Source organism: Echinops telfairi, unplaced genomic scaffold (assembly GCF_000313985.2).
Source record: "Echinops telfairi isolate 266 unplaced genomic scaffold, ASM31398v2 ScPeMD7_28;HRSCAF=97, whole genome shotgun sequence".
NCBI classification, from domain to species: Eukaryota; Metazoa; Chordata; class Mammalia; order Afrosoricida; family Tenrecidae; genus Echinops; species Echinops telfairi.
This window is the reverse complement of record NW_022103925.1, coordinates 2,547,236-2,559,358: the sequence shown is the minus strand read 5'-3', so window position 1 is coordinate 2,559,358 and position 12,123 is coordinate 2,547,236. Positions and strand designations below refer to the sequence as shown.

The following is a 12,123-nucleotide window of genomic DNA, read 5'->3' as shown; positions in this document are numbered from 1 at the left end:
CCCGTGCAGAACAGAATGAAACACTGCTCAGTTCTGTACGGTCCTCACCACGGTTCCTGTGCCCGAGCCCATTGTTGCAGCCACTGTGTCCGTCCGTCTCCTTGACGGCCTTCCTCTTGTTCCCCGCCCTCCACTTTACCAAGCACGATGTCCTTCTCCAGGATTGGTCTTTCTTGACAATATGTCCAAAGAAGTAAACTATTACTCAATTTTAAAAACTCAATTATAATAAAACAAAAAAAATTGAATAGATGCTTTGCTGAAGAAAGAAATATGGCAATTGAGCACATGGAAAGCTGTTTGCCTTCATTAATAACCAATGCCATGAAAATAAAATCATAATTGTTAAAATTGGAAATACTGACAACACCAAATGTCAGTGAAGATGTAAAGTCCCTGGAATTCCCATATATAACACTGCTGATAGAAATGTATATGGTTCAACTGCTTTAGAATACAGTTTTTCCACTTCCTAAAAAGCAAAACATACCCTACAATAAATCCACCATCTGATCCAGCCATTCCACTCAGAGATATTTACCTATCAGGGCTGTGTATAAGTGTGCACAGCAGCTTTCCCGGTAATACCCCCAAGTTATCAGCCAAAACAAGGCTAGGGACTGACTGTGAAGCAGTCCACCAATTGCTCAAATGCAAGTTCAGGTAGACATTGAAGAAAATTAAAACAAATCTAGGAAAGTAAAAAATGCAGCTTTGTTTATAGCCCATCTGAATTAGGAGACCTTTTTAAAAACAGATTTCACACAGAACACTGATGGCCACCTGAGGACTTGTGGGATAATAATAAGAACATTATATATGGAGCTCATTTAAAACACAAGAAAGAAAAAAAGACCAAAGTAAATATAAGAAGAAACGCTGAAACTTGTTCTTGTAGTAGCTAAAGTGAATGGAAGACAGGATGAAATAAAAGAGCTGAACAGAACATTTCAAAGGGTAGCTAGAGATGGCATAGTATAGTATGAGATATGTAAAGACCTAGAGTTAGAAAACCAAAATGGAACAGCATATTCAGCATTTCTCAAGCTGAAAAATCCGAAGGGAAAAAATTCAAGCCTCATGATGCAATATGGAAAGATTGTGGGGGAAAATACTGAATGATGCAGTAAAAAAAACCCAGTGCCATCAAGCCAATTATGATTCTGACCCATAATGACACTATAGGAGAGGGTAGAACTGCCCTGTGGCATTCCAAGACTTCAACTCTTTATAGGAGTAGAAAACAATATCTTCCACCCTCTTTATAGGAGTAGAAAACAATATCTTCCACCCTCGGTGCAGCTAATGGATTCAAACTGCTGACCTTGTGCATAAACCCAATGGATAAAGCACTATGCCACCGGGGCTTATTTCTGAACAATGCAGGAAGCATCAGAAGACGGTTGAAAAAATACATAGTTAATGTACAAAAAAATATTGCTAACAAACATTTCAAGAAGTAGCATATGATCAAGCACCAATGGTGTTGCAGGAAGGAGTCCGAGTTCTACTGAATGCAACGGTGAGAAACAACAGAAAGGTCTCAATTCACTGGCTCAGGGCTGGGAACACTTACTTGCATAAGCCAAGACATTGGGAAGGCAGCTACCTCGCCAATGACTGGAAGAGATCCATATTGGTACTCATTCCAAAGAATGGTGACCCAACAGAGTACAGAAACTATTGAACAATATCATCAATATTGCATGCAAGTAATTTTGCTGAAAAGAATTTTAAAAACTGAACCCAGCAGGGAAGTAGAAAGTACCATAGGATGATCTGCCTAATGTCAGAATTGGTAATAAAAATTAAAAAAAGCTTGGATATAAAAGGTATGTGACCTCCACCTCCTAACAGTCAGTCTGGGGCTGTTGATGTTGATAATGGTAGTAAAGTTAGACAAGGAAACCCGATGCCCAATTATGTATGTGCCTATACTTTGGTTCACCTGACCCAAATCATGGTAGACCAAGGAAGTTATGCAGTGAATCATGGTGTTGGCAAAGAATACTGAAAGTCCCACAGACAGCCAAAAAGACAAACAAAGCTGTCTTGTAAAAAGTATAACCAGAATGCTCCTTAGAATGGAGGAGGAGAGGAGCCAGTCAGGGTGCAGGATAGCACTGATGAAACCTACAACTTTCCACTAGTTCTTTAATGCTTCCTCGCCCCACTATCATGACCCCAATTCTACCTTACAAAGCCGGCTAGACCAGAGATGTACACGGGAACAGATCAGAGCTGGAAACACAGGGAATCTAGGACAGATAAACCCCTCAGGACCAATAATGAGAGGAGGGGAAGGGGAAGCTGGGCGACAAAGGGAGATCCGATCACCATGATCTACATATAACCCTTTCCCAGGGGGACGGATAACAGAAAAGTGGGTGATGGGAGACATTGGTCAGTGTAAGACGTGGGAAAAAATTTATAACTTATTAAGGGCTCATAAAGGAGGGAGGGCTGGGGGAGGGAGGGAAAAATGAGGAGCTGATACCAAGGGCTCAAGTGGAAAGAAAATGTTTAGAAAATGATGATGGCAACATATGTACAAATGCGTTCAACACAATGGATGGATGTATGGATTGTGATAACAGCTATATGGGCCCCCAATAAAATGATTTTTTTAGAAGGAATTGAGGGTGTAAAACGTTGCCTCACCTACTTTGGACATGTTATCAGGAGAGCCCTGCATCTGGAAGGGACATCCTGCTGGACGACGGCCAGTGAGAGAGAGAGACCCAGATGAGATAGAGTGACACAGCAGCTGCAAAGATGGTCTCAAATATGACAATCGGGAGCACTGGGTAACATTTCTTTCTGTTGTACCTGGGGTGCACCTGACCCAAGCCATGGTATTTACAACTGCTTCATCTGCATGTGACAGTTGGACATTGAAAAAGAAGGACCAAAGAAGAATTGATGTATTCAAATTGTGGTCGTAGAGAAGAATATTAGAAATGCCATGGTTTGCCACAAAACAAACAAACCTGTCTTGGAAAAAGTACAGCTTTAGAGTCAAGGATAGAGAGACTTTACATTACATATTCAAATTTATGCACCAACCACCAAAGCTATTGATGAAGAAATTGAAGAATTCTGCCAATGTCTGTGGTCTGAAATTGATCAAACATACATTCAAGATGCATTGATGGTTATTGGTGGTTGGAATGCAAAAGTTGGAAACAAAGAGGAAGGAACAGTAGTTGGAAAATATGGTCTTGGTGACAAAATGAAGCTGTAGACCGCATGACTGAATTTTGCAAGATAAATATTAATAGTACCATGCAATGCCAAAAGGACCAGAATACTCCTTAGAGGAAAGGATGGCGAGACTTGGTCTCAAGTACTTTGGACGTGTTGTCAGGACTGAGATCAGTCCCTGGAGAAGGACACCATGCTTGGTAAAGCAGAGGGGGAGATAAAAAGAGGAAGGCCCTGGACAGGGCATTGGGACAGTGGGTGTAAGAATGGGCTCAAACATATGAACAACTGAGATGGCACAGGTCCAGCTGGGGTTTCGTTCTACGAGTTGGAACCCACTCTATGGCCCCTAACAACAAGAACCGAGAGGAGCCATTAAATAAAGGCTCAGGGAATTAATAGTCACAGGTAGAGTGGAGAAACAGACCAGAATTTGAAATTCTACCAAATTGTTTTAGTGGCAAGGAGGGCAAGATTTTGCCTCACATACTTTGGACATGTTGTCAGGAGAGACCAGGCCCTGGAGAAGGTCATCATGTTGGTAAAACGGAGGGGCGGTGAAAAAGACCTTCAAGGAGATGGACTGACACCGTGGTTGCATCCATGGGCTCAGGCACAGGAACAATGGTGAGACTGGCGCACAACCGGCAGAGGTTCGTTCTGTTGTGCGTAGGGTTGCTATGGGTCAGGGCCGACTCAATGGCACCTAACAACCGCCACCACCAAATAGGCAGTATTTCCCCCTGGTCCTCCTGCTTCTTGGCCTGAGGCATGGGAACTGTGGAGGGAAGTATGTGGCCTACTGGGTTAACTAGACTCAGATTTCTTGCCTGAAGATTGGAGAAAGGAATGCCAAAGAACTAGAAATGATCAGGCCAACCGCAGAGAAGGCAGAACACTTGAAAAAGGAACGCCACAAAATTGTTTTCAAACCAATGAACTCCACATCAGGCTGTTGAAGTTAACAGTTTACAAAGGGCTTGAGAACTGATCTAACAAGTAGACCATTGTTCGATTCCCAAACTCATCACTGGGTGGCAATCATGTGGGAATATCTGAGTAGCATTACAACAACTTTGAAAACAGAACATAACATTAGACCCAGAGTCCATGGAAGCTGTCAGAATTTGTAGCCAAAACTTAAATAAATTGAATTCTAATCAAAATAAAAATATGAAGGAGCCCTGGTAGCATGGGGGCTTGTGCATTGGGCTGCCAACTGCAAAATAAGCAGTTTGAGTCCACCTACTGCTCCTTGGGAGAAAGATGAGGCAGTCTGTTCTTGGATTGTCAGTCTCAGAAACTCACAGGGGCAGCTCTATTCTGTCCAAAGAGTTGCTATGATTTGGAATGAACTCAATGGCAGTGAATTTGTTTTATTTTTACTTCAATAGGGTTTAAACATGATCCAGACTCTCGTAACACAATCACCAGAAGCTAATGCTGCAACGATATAGATCCTGGTCATATCTCACAATTGTTGTTAAAGATGTATTAGTATGTAGCTGATTTGGTAAGTAGGGTGAACAGTCTTGGAACAAATGGAAGCATGTTGTGGGTAGGTGCCATCGAGTTGTTTCCAATTCATAGTGACCCTATGCCCAACAGAACAAAACTGCCCAGTCCTGCGCCATCCCCACGATTACTCATGTTTGAGCTGATCGTTGCAGCCACGGTGTCGACCCACCTCCTCGAGGGTCTTCCTCTTCATTTGCTGATCCTCTACAGGGACTGGCTCCTCCTAATAACATGTGCAAAGTACATGAAAGGCCGTTTCACCATCCTCTCTTCTTAGCAAGCATTCTGGCTGTTCTTCACTCACTGCCACTGAGTCAATTCTGACTCATAGGCACTGTCTAGGAAAGGGTGGAACTTCCCCTGTGGCTTTCCAAGACTAACTCTACAGGAGTAGAAAATCTGATCTTTTCCCCAAGGAGCTGCTGGTGGTTTCAAACTTCTGACCTTGTGGTTAGCAGCCCAACATATTACCCACCAGGGCTTCTCTTGTGGAAGGATAAACATCAAATATTAGTCACAAATTAGTTCTGCAGGATGGAACAACCAAGCCCGTACCCCAACCTGTTACTGTCAAGTTGATTCCAACAGAGAAGAACTGTCTTCTAGGGTGTCCAAGGTTATAATCTGTATAGAAAAACTGCTCGCCCTCCCCCTCCTGCTCACCACCAGGTTGCCTTGGTGGAACAGGTGACCCTGATTTGTTTCTTTACATCTCTGTTCTATACTACAGGAAGCTGTTCCTTTGAAATGAGAAAATAGTCTTCTTTAGTTCAAAAATAGATGACCATTAGACAGTAGTTCAATCCTCTCAGTGCTGTGAAGCTGCATTGTAAAAGCAGGACATGTATAGTTTTTTCCATCAGCAATAGCCTTTCACACACACACACACACACACACACACACACACACACACACACACGGTTGGTGGCAGCAGTGGGGTAGCAGAGATGGGAGACACATTTATGGATTCCAGAAGCAGAACCTGAGACCACAGAGTAGCCAGTGGGCAAGGGTTCCTGTTCCCCTCGGCACTGGGGTGTACTTTTTCTTGGACATGAAGACTCCCCACTCCTACTTACTCCCATGCATCCTAGGTCTTCTTCCCTCACTATGTTCCTAGTCACAGACATACATGTTGACAGACTGAAGCAAGAGCCTAAAACACAGGACTTCAGTGTGGGCCCCCGTCTTATAAATGGCAAGCTTCATGTTCTAAATACCCAAGGAAACACATATCTAGATAACACTTCAGCTGTAAGACAAAGAAGCTGGAATTCAACAAAAATCAGCTCACTTACAGGATGGTTGGCTGAAAGTCTTCCAGTCACAGTTCCAGTTTGGTTCCACGTCGAGGAAATGAAGCCCTTTAGTAGTTAAGAAGAGGCATGTTAAACTCTGAGCAACACCATGCTACACCCAGGCCTTGAAACTGGCTCCATCAATAAAGCTGAATTGGAACGGACTAAAAGAAATTGGGTGAAGTGGAATGATAATCAGAAAGGGGAAAATTATAGTGGATGGCCTTCCAGGCACCTGGCCTGGGAGACTGGATTGTTGTCAGGACTGTGGATAGTGAGACAGATTCAAAGTGGCACAGGGAACTACCATCTTTGAGCGGGGCACCATCATTTCCCACTCTGCTTGTCAAAAGATTTGGTTGCTATGCAATGCATACATTGCCCTTGTTTCCCAAGACGGTGGTTAAGTATCTAGCAGGGCACTCATTGTATCTTTCCTGTTCTGGTTATCATTCTGGCTCACCCACATTGAATACATGCAGGCACCTTCTGGTTTCGCTTCCCCAGCCCGGACTGAACTGGGAAAAACGTGCTTTGAATTCCTGGCTAAATCAAGAGCATGTTGGGCTCTTTTTGTTTCTTCATCCTCACTGTACAACACTTACATCCCTCCTCCAGCAGGCCAAGAGTGGCTGGTCTTAAACACCCAACCCTGCATTGACTTTGGAGTTACCAAACTCTGAGGTGTGATCTGGGACAGGGAAGAAGGATAGATATTTCGCCCGTGTGGAGACTGTGATGGGGACTTTGTGTTGCTGTGCATGGGGAGGGACATGATTGAGGGGATGCAGTAGGAATGCCTGGGCTGTGAGACGGGAGTCCAAGGGCAGGTTTTGTCCCTTACTGTGTGGTTCCAAAAAGTCACCGAGCAGCAATAAGACATAAAGCAGTAACATGAGTTTTGGCTCCTGCAAAGGAATCCAGAAGAAGAGATACACATATAGTTGGGCAAGGGCACAAGCAGCTGTGTAGCTTCCAGGGAAACCCAAGGGTTACAATGTCAAGGTCATGCTATACAGAGGATCGGTAGATGACAAAAGCAGGGTTTCTAGTTTTAAGAATAGTAGCTGATCACAGTGTTTACTGAAACATTTAAAAATCATACATGTATCTGAATCCATGTATAACCCTTCTTACTCATCACAGGTCGATTTTATTGGTGCTTCACTTGCCTTTTTCATGCAGGCTAGCAATCCGTCTACAAAGGTTGACTTGATCTTGTGAACCTAAAGGAACAAAAGCAAGAGAAGTAATTTTCTTTTTATTAAGTGCTTAAGTTGGAATAATCCTCTGAGCGGTGTAGACCCATACTTCAGAGCAGTGTGGGCGTGCTTCAGAGAAGGGCAGGTCGCTCTGTTGTTGGTGTTATGTGCTATCAAGTGATAAGACCCATACCAACCCTATGTACAACTGCCGACAATATGGATCAAAGGCTGAGGTCTCAGTAAATAGTAGCACCAACAGCATGGGTGGTGGTAAAAACTGTCAATGCAGTCCAGGAACCCCAGAGAACTCCTGACGTCAATGATAAATATGTGATGGGGAAAACATGAGTGGCTAGAGGAGGAGAAGGGAATTTATCAATGAAACACTAGTCAATATTCATGCCAGATGGGTAGCAAATGTATCCAATGCAACTCGTCTTTTGATCTCTTGACTGCTGAGTCCATGAGCATTCACTGTGGATCTCAGCAAGACAAAATCCTTGACAACTTCAATCTTTTCTCCATTTACCATAATGTTACATATTGTTCCAGTGGTGAGGATTGTGGTCTTCTTTACATTGAGTCATACTCCATCCTGAAGGCTGCAATCCTGTCTTCATTAGCAAGTGCTTCAAGTTCTCCTCTCAGCAAGCAAGGTCATGGTATCTGTATATTGCAGGTTGTTAATAAGCCTCCCTCCAATCCTGATGGTACATTCTTCTTCATATAGCCCAGTTTCTGTTATTATTTGCTCAGCATACAGATTGAATAAGTATGGTGAAAAGATACAGCCCTGTCACACACCTTTCCTGATTGTAAACCATGCAGTTTTCCCTTGTTTTGTCCACACAATGGCCTCTTGATTCATGTACAGGTTGCGCATGAGCACAATGACATGATGTGTTCTGGAAATCCCATTCTTCTGAAGGCTATCCAAAGTTTGTTATGACACACACCAACAAATCCCTTGGCATAGTCAATAGAACACAAGTCAACATCTTTCTGATATTCTTGCTTTCAGCCAAGATCCATCTGACAGCAGCAATGATATCTTTGTTCCACGCAGTCTTCTGAATTCGGCCTAAACCTTTGGCAGCTCCGTCAATGTACTGCTGCAAATATTGCTAGATGATCGCTAGCAAAATTTTACTTGCATGTGTGTTAGTGATATTGTTTATAATTTAAGCATTCTATTGGGTCACCTTTCTTTGGAAGGGGCACAAATATGGATCTTTTCCAGTCAGATGGTCAAGTAGCTGTCTTCCATATTTCCTAGCGTAGATGAGTAAGTGCTTCCAGGGCTTTATCCACTTGTTGAAACATTTCAACTGGTAGTTATTCAATTCCTGGAACTTTGTTTTTTGGGCTAATGCTTTCAGAGCAGCTTGAACTTCTTCCTTCAGCACCACTGGTTCTTGCTCATCTGCTCCCTCCTGAAATGGTGGAATATCAACTTAGTTCTTTTTGTACAATGACTCTGTATTCTTTCCATCTTCCCTTGATGCTTCCTGCATCACTCAATGTTTGGCCATAGAATCTTTCAATATTTCAATGTGAGGTGTGGGAAACAGAGAATCAGGAAGAGAATGTACGCAGACAAATTCTCTAGGCTCATAGTGAAGGAGTCTGGGAGGCAGATCTGGTGGAGGAAGCTTCCATGTTCGTAATGCATCCCAGTCACATTCTCCTAAGTAAGTTATTCCCTACAATGTCCCCCGTAATGATACCGATTTTAAGATGTTGCTTGTGAGCACATGGTTGCTACTATACTCTTGAAGGTTAATTTCTGGAAGGTTATCTGCCTGAAGGTTGTCTGCCAAGAGCAATCAGACCATGCCCCGCCCCCCTAAGTAGGGCCCACTCTCTTCTGATAAGGATCATAGATTGCTCCCCTGGAGAAAGCTCAGGGACACTTAAGGTCAAGGTCAAGCCAGCTCAGAGATGACCACGGATAGGCCATTATCTTAACTGTAGAACCCACTCATCTTGTTGTGTATGTACCTTCCTGTTACGTGTATGCCTCTATTACAGCCCCTTCTTATTATGTATGTGTATCATGTGGCTTGCATGCCTGAGTTAATAAGCCTGTGAGAGAATACATTCACCCACTCTGGTTCTGGTCTTCCTGACGTTTCTTTAATCTACCCTTCATTACACAACTGCCTCCTAGGCCCATTTGGTTGTGGAGCTGTTTTTTTCTTGAGTTCTTTCAGTTTCAGATCTACTGAGCATGTTCTTCCCTTTGGGCTTTCTAATTCTAGGTCTTTGCACGTTTCAGTATACTATTTGGCTTTATCTTCTCGAGGTGTCCTTTGAAATGTTCTATTCAGCCCTCTGACTTCATGTTTTCTTCCATTTGCTTTAGGTACTCTACGGTTAAGAGTACAATGATTACAGCATCCAGAAGGCAAAAAAATCTCAAGAGTTAGCCAAATAAACAAATAGTCATCCTTGTCTAAACAGTAGCCATCTTTCAAGACTCCCTCTCCCTCTGGAGCGTGCAGAGCAGTCACTTAATCTATTACGTGCTTGAAAAAGAAGTCTACATTATCTCTTAACTGAAGGAGAAGTCAAACTGAGAAGAAATGACCTATTGGGGAGGAAGACCCAGAGTAAGCTGGGGTGAGCAAACACTTTGTGGTGGACTTGTATTCAAGGTCAGAAGGTGTCCTGGAGGGACCAGAGACCCCGGCAAAGGAGCAAATGAAGAACACAGGAAAAGGTGCTGGCCACCCACGGTCATTGGGGATGCCCTCCAACCCTCAACAAGACGCACTCCACGCCCACTAGGATGGCTGGGATGAAAAAGCCCGCTAACAAGTGAGGAGTTTGTGGGGGAAATGGCATCCCCTCCCCCCATATGTGTTGCTGGTTGGAATGTAAAATCGTGTGGCCATTTTGGGAAGCAGTTTCACAGTGCCTCGAAATGCTCACCAGTGCTGCCAGGGAATTGGACAGGTTCAGATGGCGACCTTTACGGGATGTGTAATTTACCACAATAAAATAGTGAACTGTAGTTATCACCCCGCTGCTGCCGAGTCGATTCTGACCCTATCAAGAGAGGGGAGAACTGCCCCATGGGTTTCCAAGACTGTCTGTCATGGGAACAGGCTCCCACTTCCTCCTCCTGCAGAGCAGCTGGTGAGTTTGAACCACAGACGTTCCAGTTAGCAGCTCAGCTTTTCACTAAGCATTGGCATGGCACTCATCACATTGGCATGGCACTCAATGGCACACAAACAATCTTTGCAGCAGATTGCCTTTCGGTTAGCAGCAGAGTGCTTAACCACTGCACAACCAGGGCGCCTTCTCTTTCACCTCCGCTGGGTTCACAGTGCCGAGCAGGACTGGGTGTTGACTTGAGGAAAATCATATGAGAGAGTCAATAAGTGGGGTTAGAGCCGGTCAACTTGAAACAAAGAGACTAATCCCATTACCGAAAGCAGCCCCCAGGGTCATCTGCAGCTGTCCCAAATCCTATTTGCACCTTAGAGCATCGTCAGGCTGCTTCGGCTAAGATAGGATTTGTCCTGGACAGAGGTGGTCTCACGTGGATCCTCTTCATCACTTCTTGTTTATAAAAATCGTCCAACGTACCTGCCTATATTCCAAAATGATCTTGGGCAATGGATGAAGGTCTTGTAATGCGTTCAACTACAAAAACAAAAATAAAAATCACCAATGTAATTCCTCCATTTTAGTTTACACTTGAATCATGCTCCATCAGAAAAAATCCTAAAAACAAAGGGTCTAAATTGAGCACAAAATTAAGATTCATCATAAACTCTACTGATAAGTGTCAGAATCCTTATCCTCCCCAATTCATCTTAGTGTCCACACAGCCCAAGGAAAGCTCTTCCAGAAGCTTGGAAATAAGATTCCTCTTGAGGTATACATTAGTGAAATCTAACGCTAGCGCTTGTGGATTGCCATTTGGGGGGAGGAAGAAAACCCCTACAACTGAGTGAGTCGAAAGTCTGGGAACACCCAACCTCTGAACTATGGTTGTCTGGAGATGATTTCAAGGAGGGTGCAGAAAAATGGGATTTAAAAAAAATATTTTAAATTAACTTTAAAAATTAGAGTATATACATAGACAGGTCTAAGATCATAAAAACAATGGTTTGTTGAATTATCCTAAAGGCGACACAGTTGTTTGACGTCACGATGAATTGTGTGCCCTCAAGAGATGTGGTGACTTGTCTAAGCCATGATTCTCTGTGTTTGACTATTATGTAATGATGCATTTATACTCCATGAAGTGATCTGATATGATTATCCTCCATTTTTGTGATATGCTGTAAACTCTGATTTCTACCTGTGGCTAATGAGGCCAGATTACATTTTATTAATGACTGAGATATGTTTTTATGTTACTGAAGCAGGATTAGGATAGGACATAACACCCTTACTTAGGTCAGAGTTCTGATATGAACAGTTTCCCTGGGGTGTATGGCCCACACCACTTTTTATCTTATAAGACATAAAAGGAGAAGCAAGAAGAGAGAGCGCAAGACCTCAGAACCACCATGAAAGAAAAGCTGGGAATGCAGTACATTCTTTGGACCCAGGATCTCTCTGCTGAGAACCTCCTAGACAAGATGTCTGTAGAGCTCTAAGTGGCACTGGATCCACAAAAGTTGAACGTGGCAAAGACCTTCCCCCAAAGCTGACAGATAGAGCTGGACCCTGGTCCTTAGAGCTGGACCCCTGAATTCAGATGTCTAACTTCCTAAATTGTGAGAAAATACACTTCTGTTGCCAAAGCCATCCACTTGGGGTGTTTCTGTTATAGCAGCACTAGAGAACCAGGACGTCTGACTACTGTCCAGAGCAAGCAGACTCACATTCCTTCCCCGAATGTCACTGCATCCTGACCTCTACCACGTAATTTCCCC

General features: G+C 43.5%; 1 protein-coding gene across 1 annotated transcript in view; it reads right to left on the bottom strand.

Moving 5' to 3' along the window:
• Positions 1-12,123, bottom strand: part of POLN (DNA polymerase nu) — a 200,207-nt gene that overhangs the window by 106,352 nt on the left and 81,732 nt on the right. Inside the window, exons 11-13 of the mRNA XM_004715106.3 lie at positions 10,823-10,879; positions 7,193-7,246; positions 6,021-6,086 (exon numbers count right to left, since the gene is read on the bottom strand). Of these exons, the coding sequence (XP_004715163.3) occupies positions 6,021-6,086; positions 7,193-7,246; positions 10,823-10,879 (177 nt within the window). The remainder of the gene's footprint in view (positions 1-6,020; positions 6,087-7,192; positions 7,247-10,822; positions 10,880-12,123) is intronic.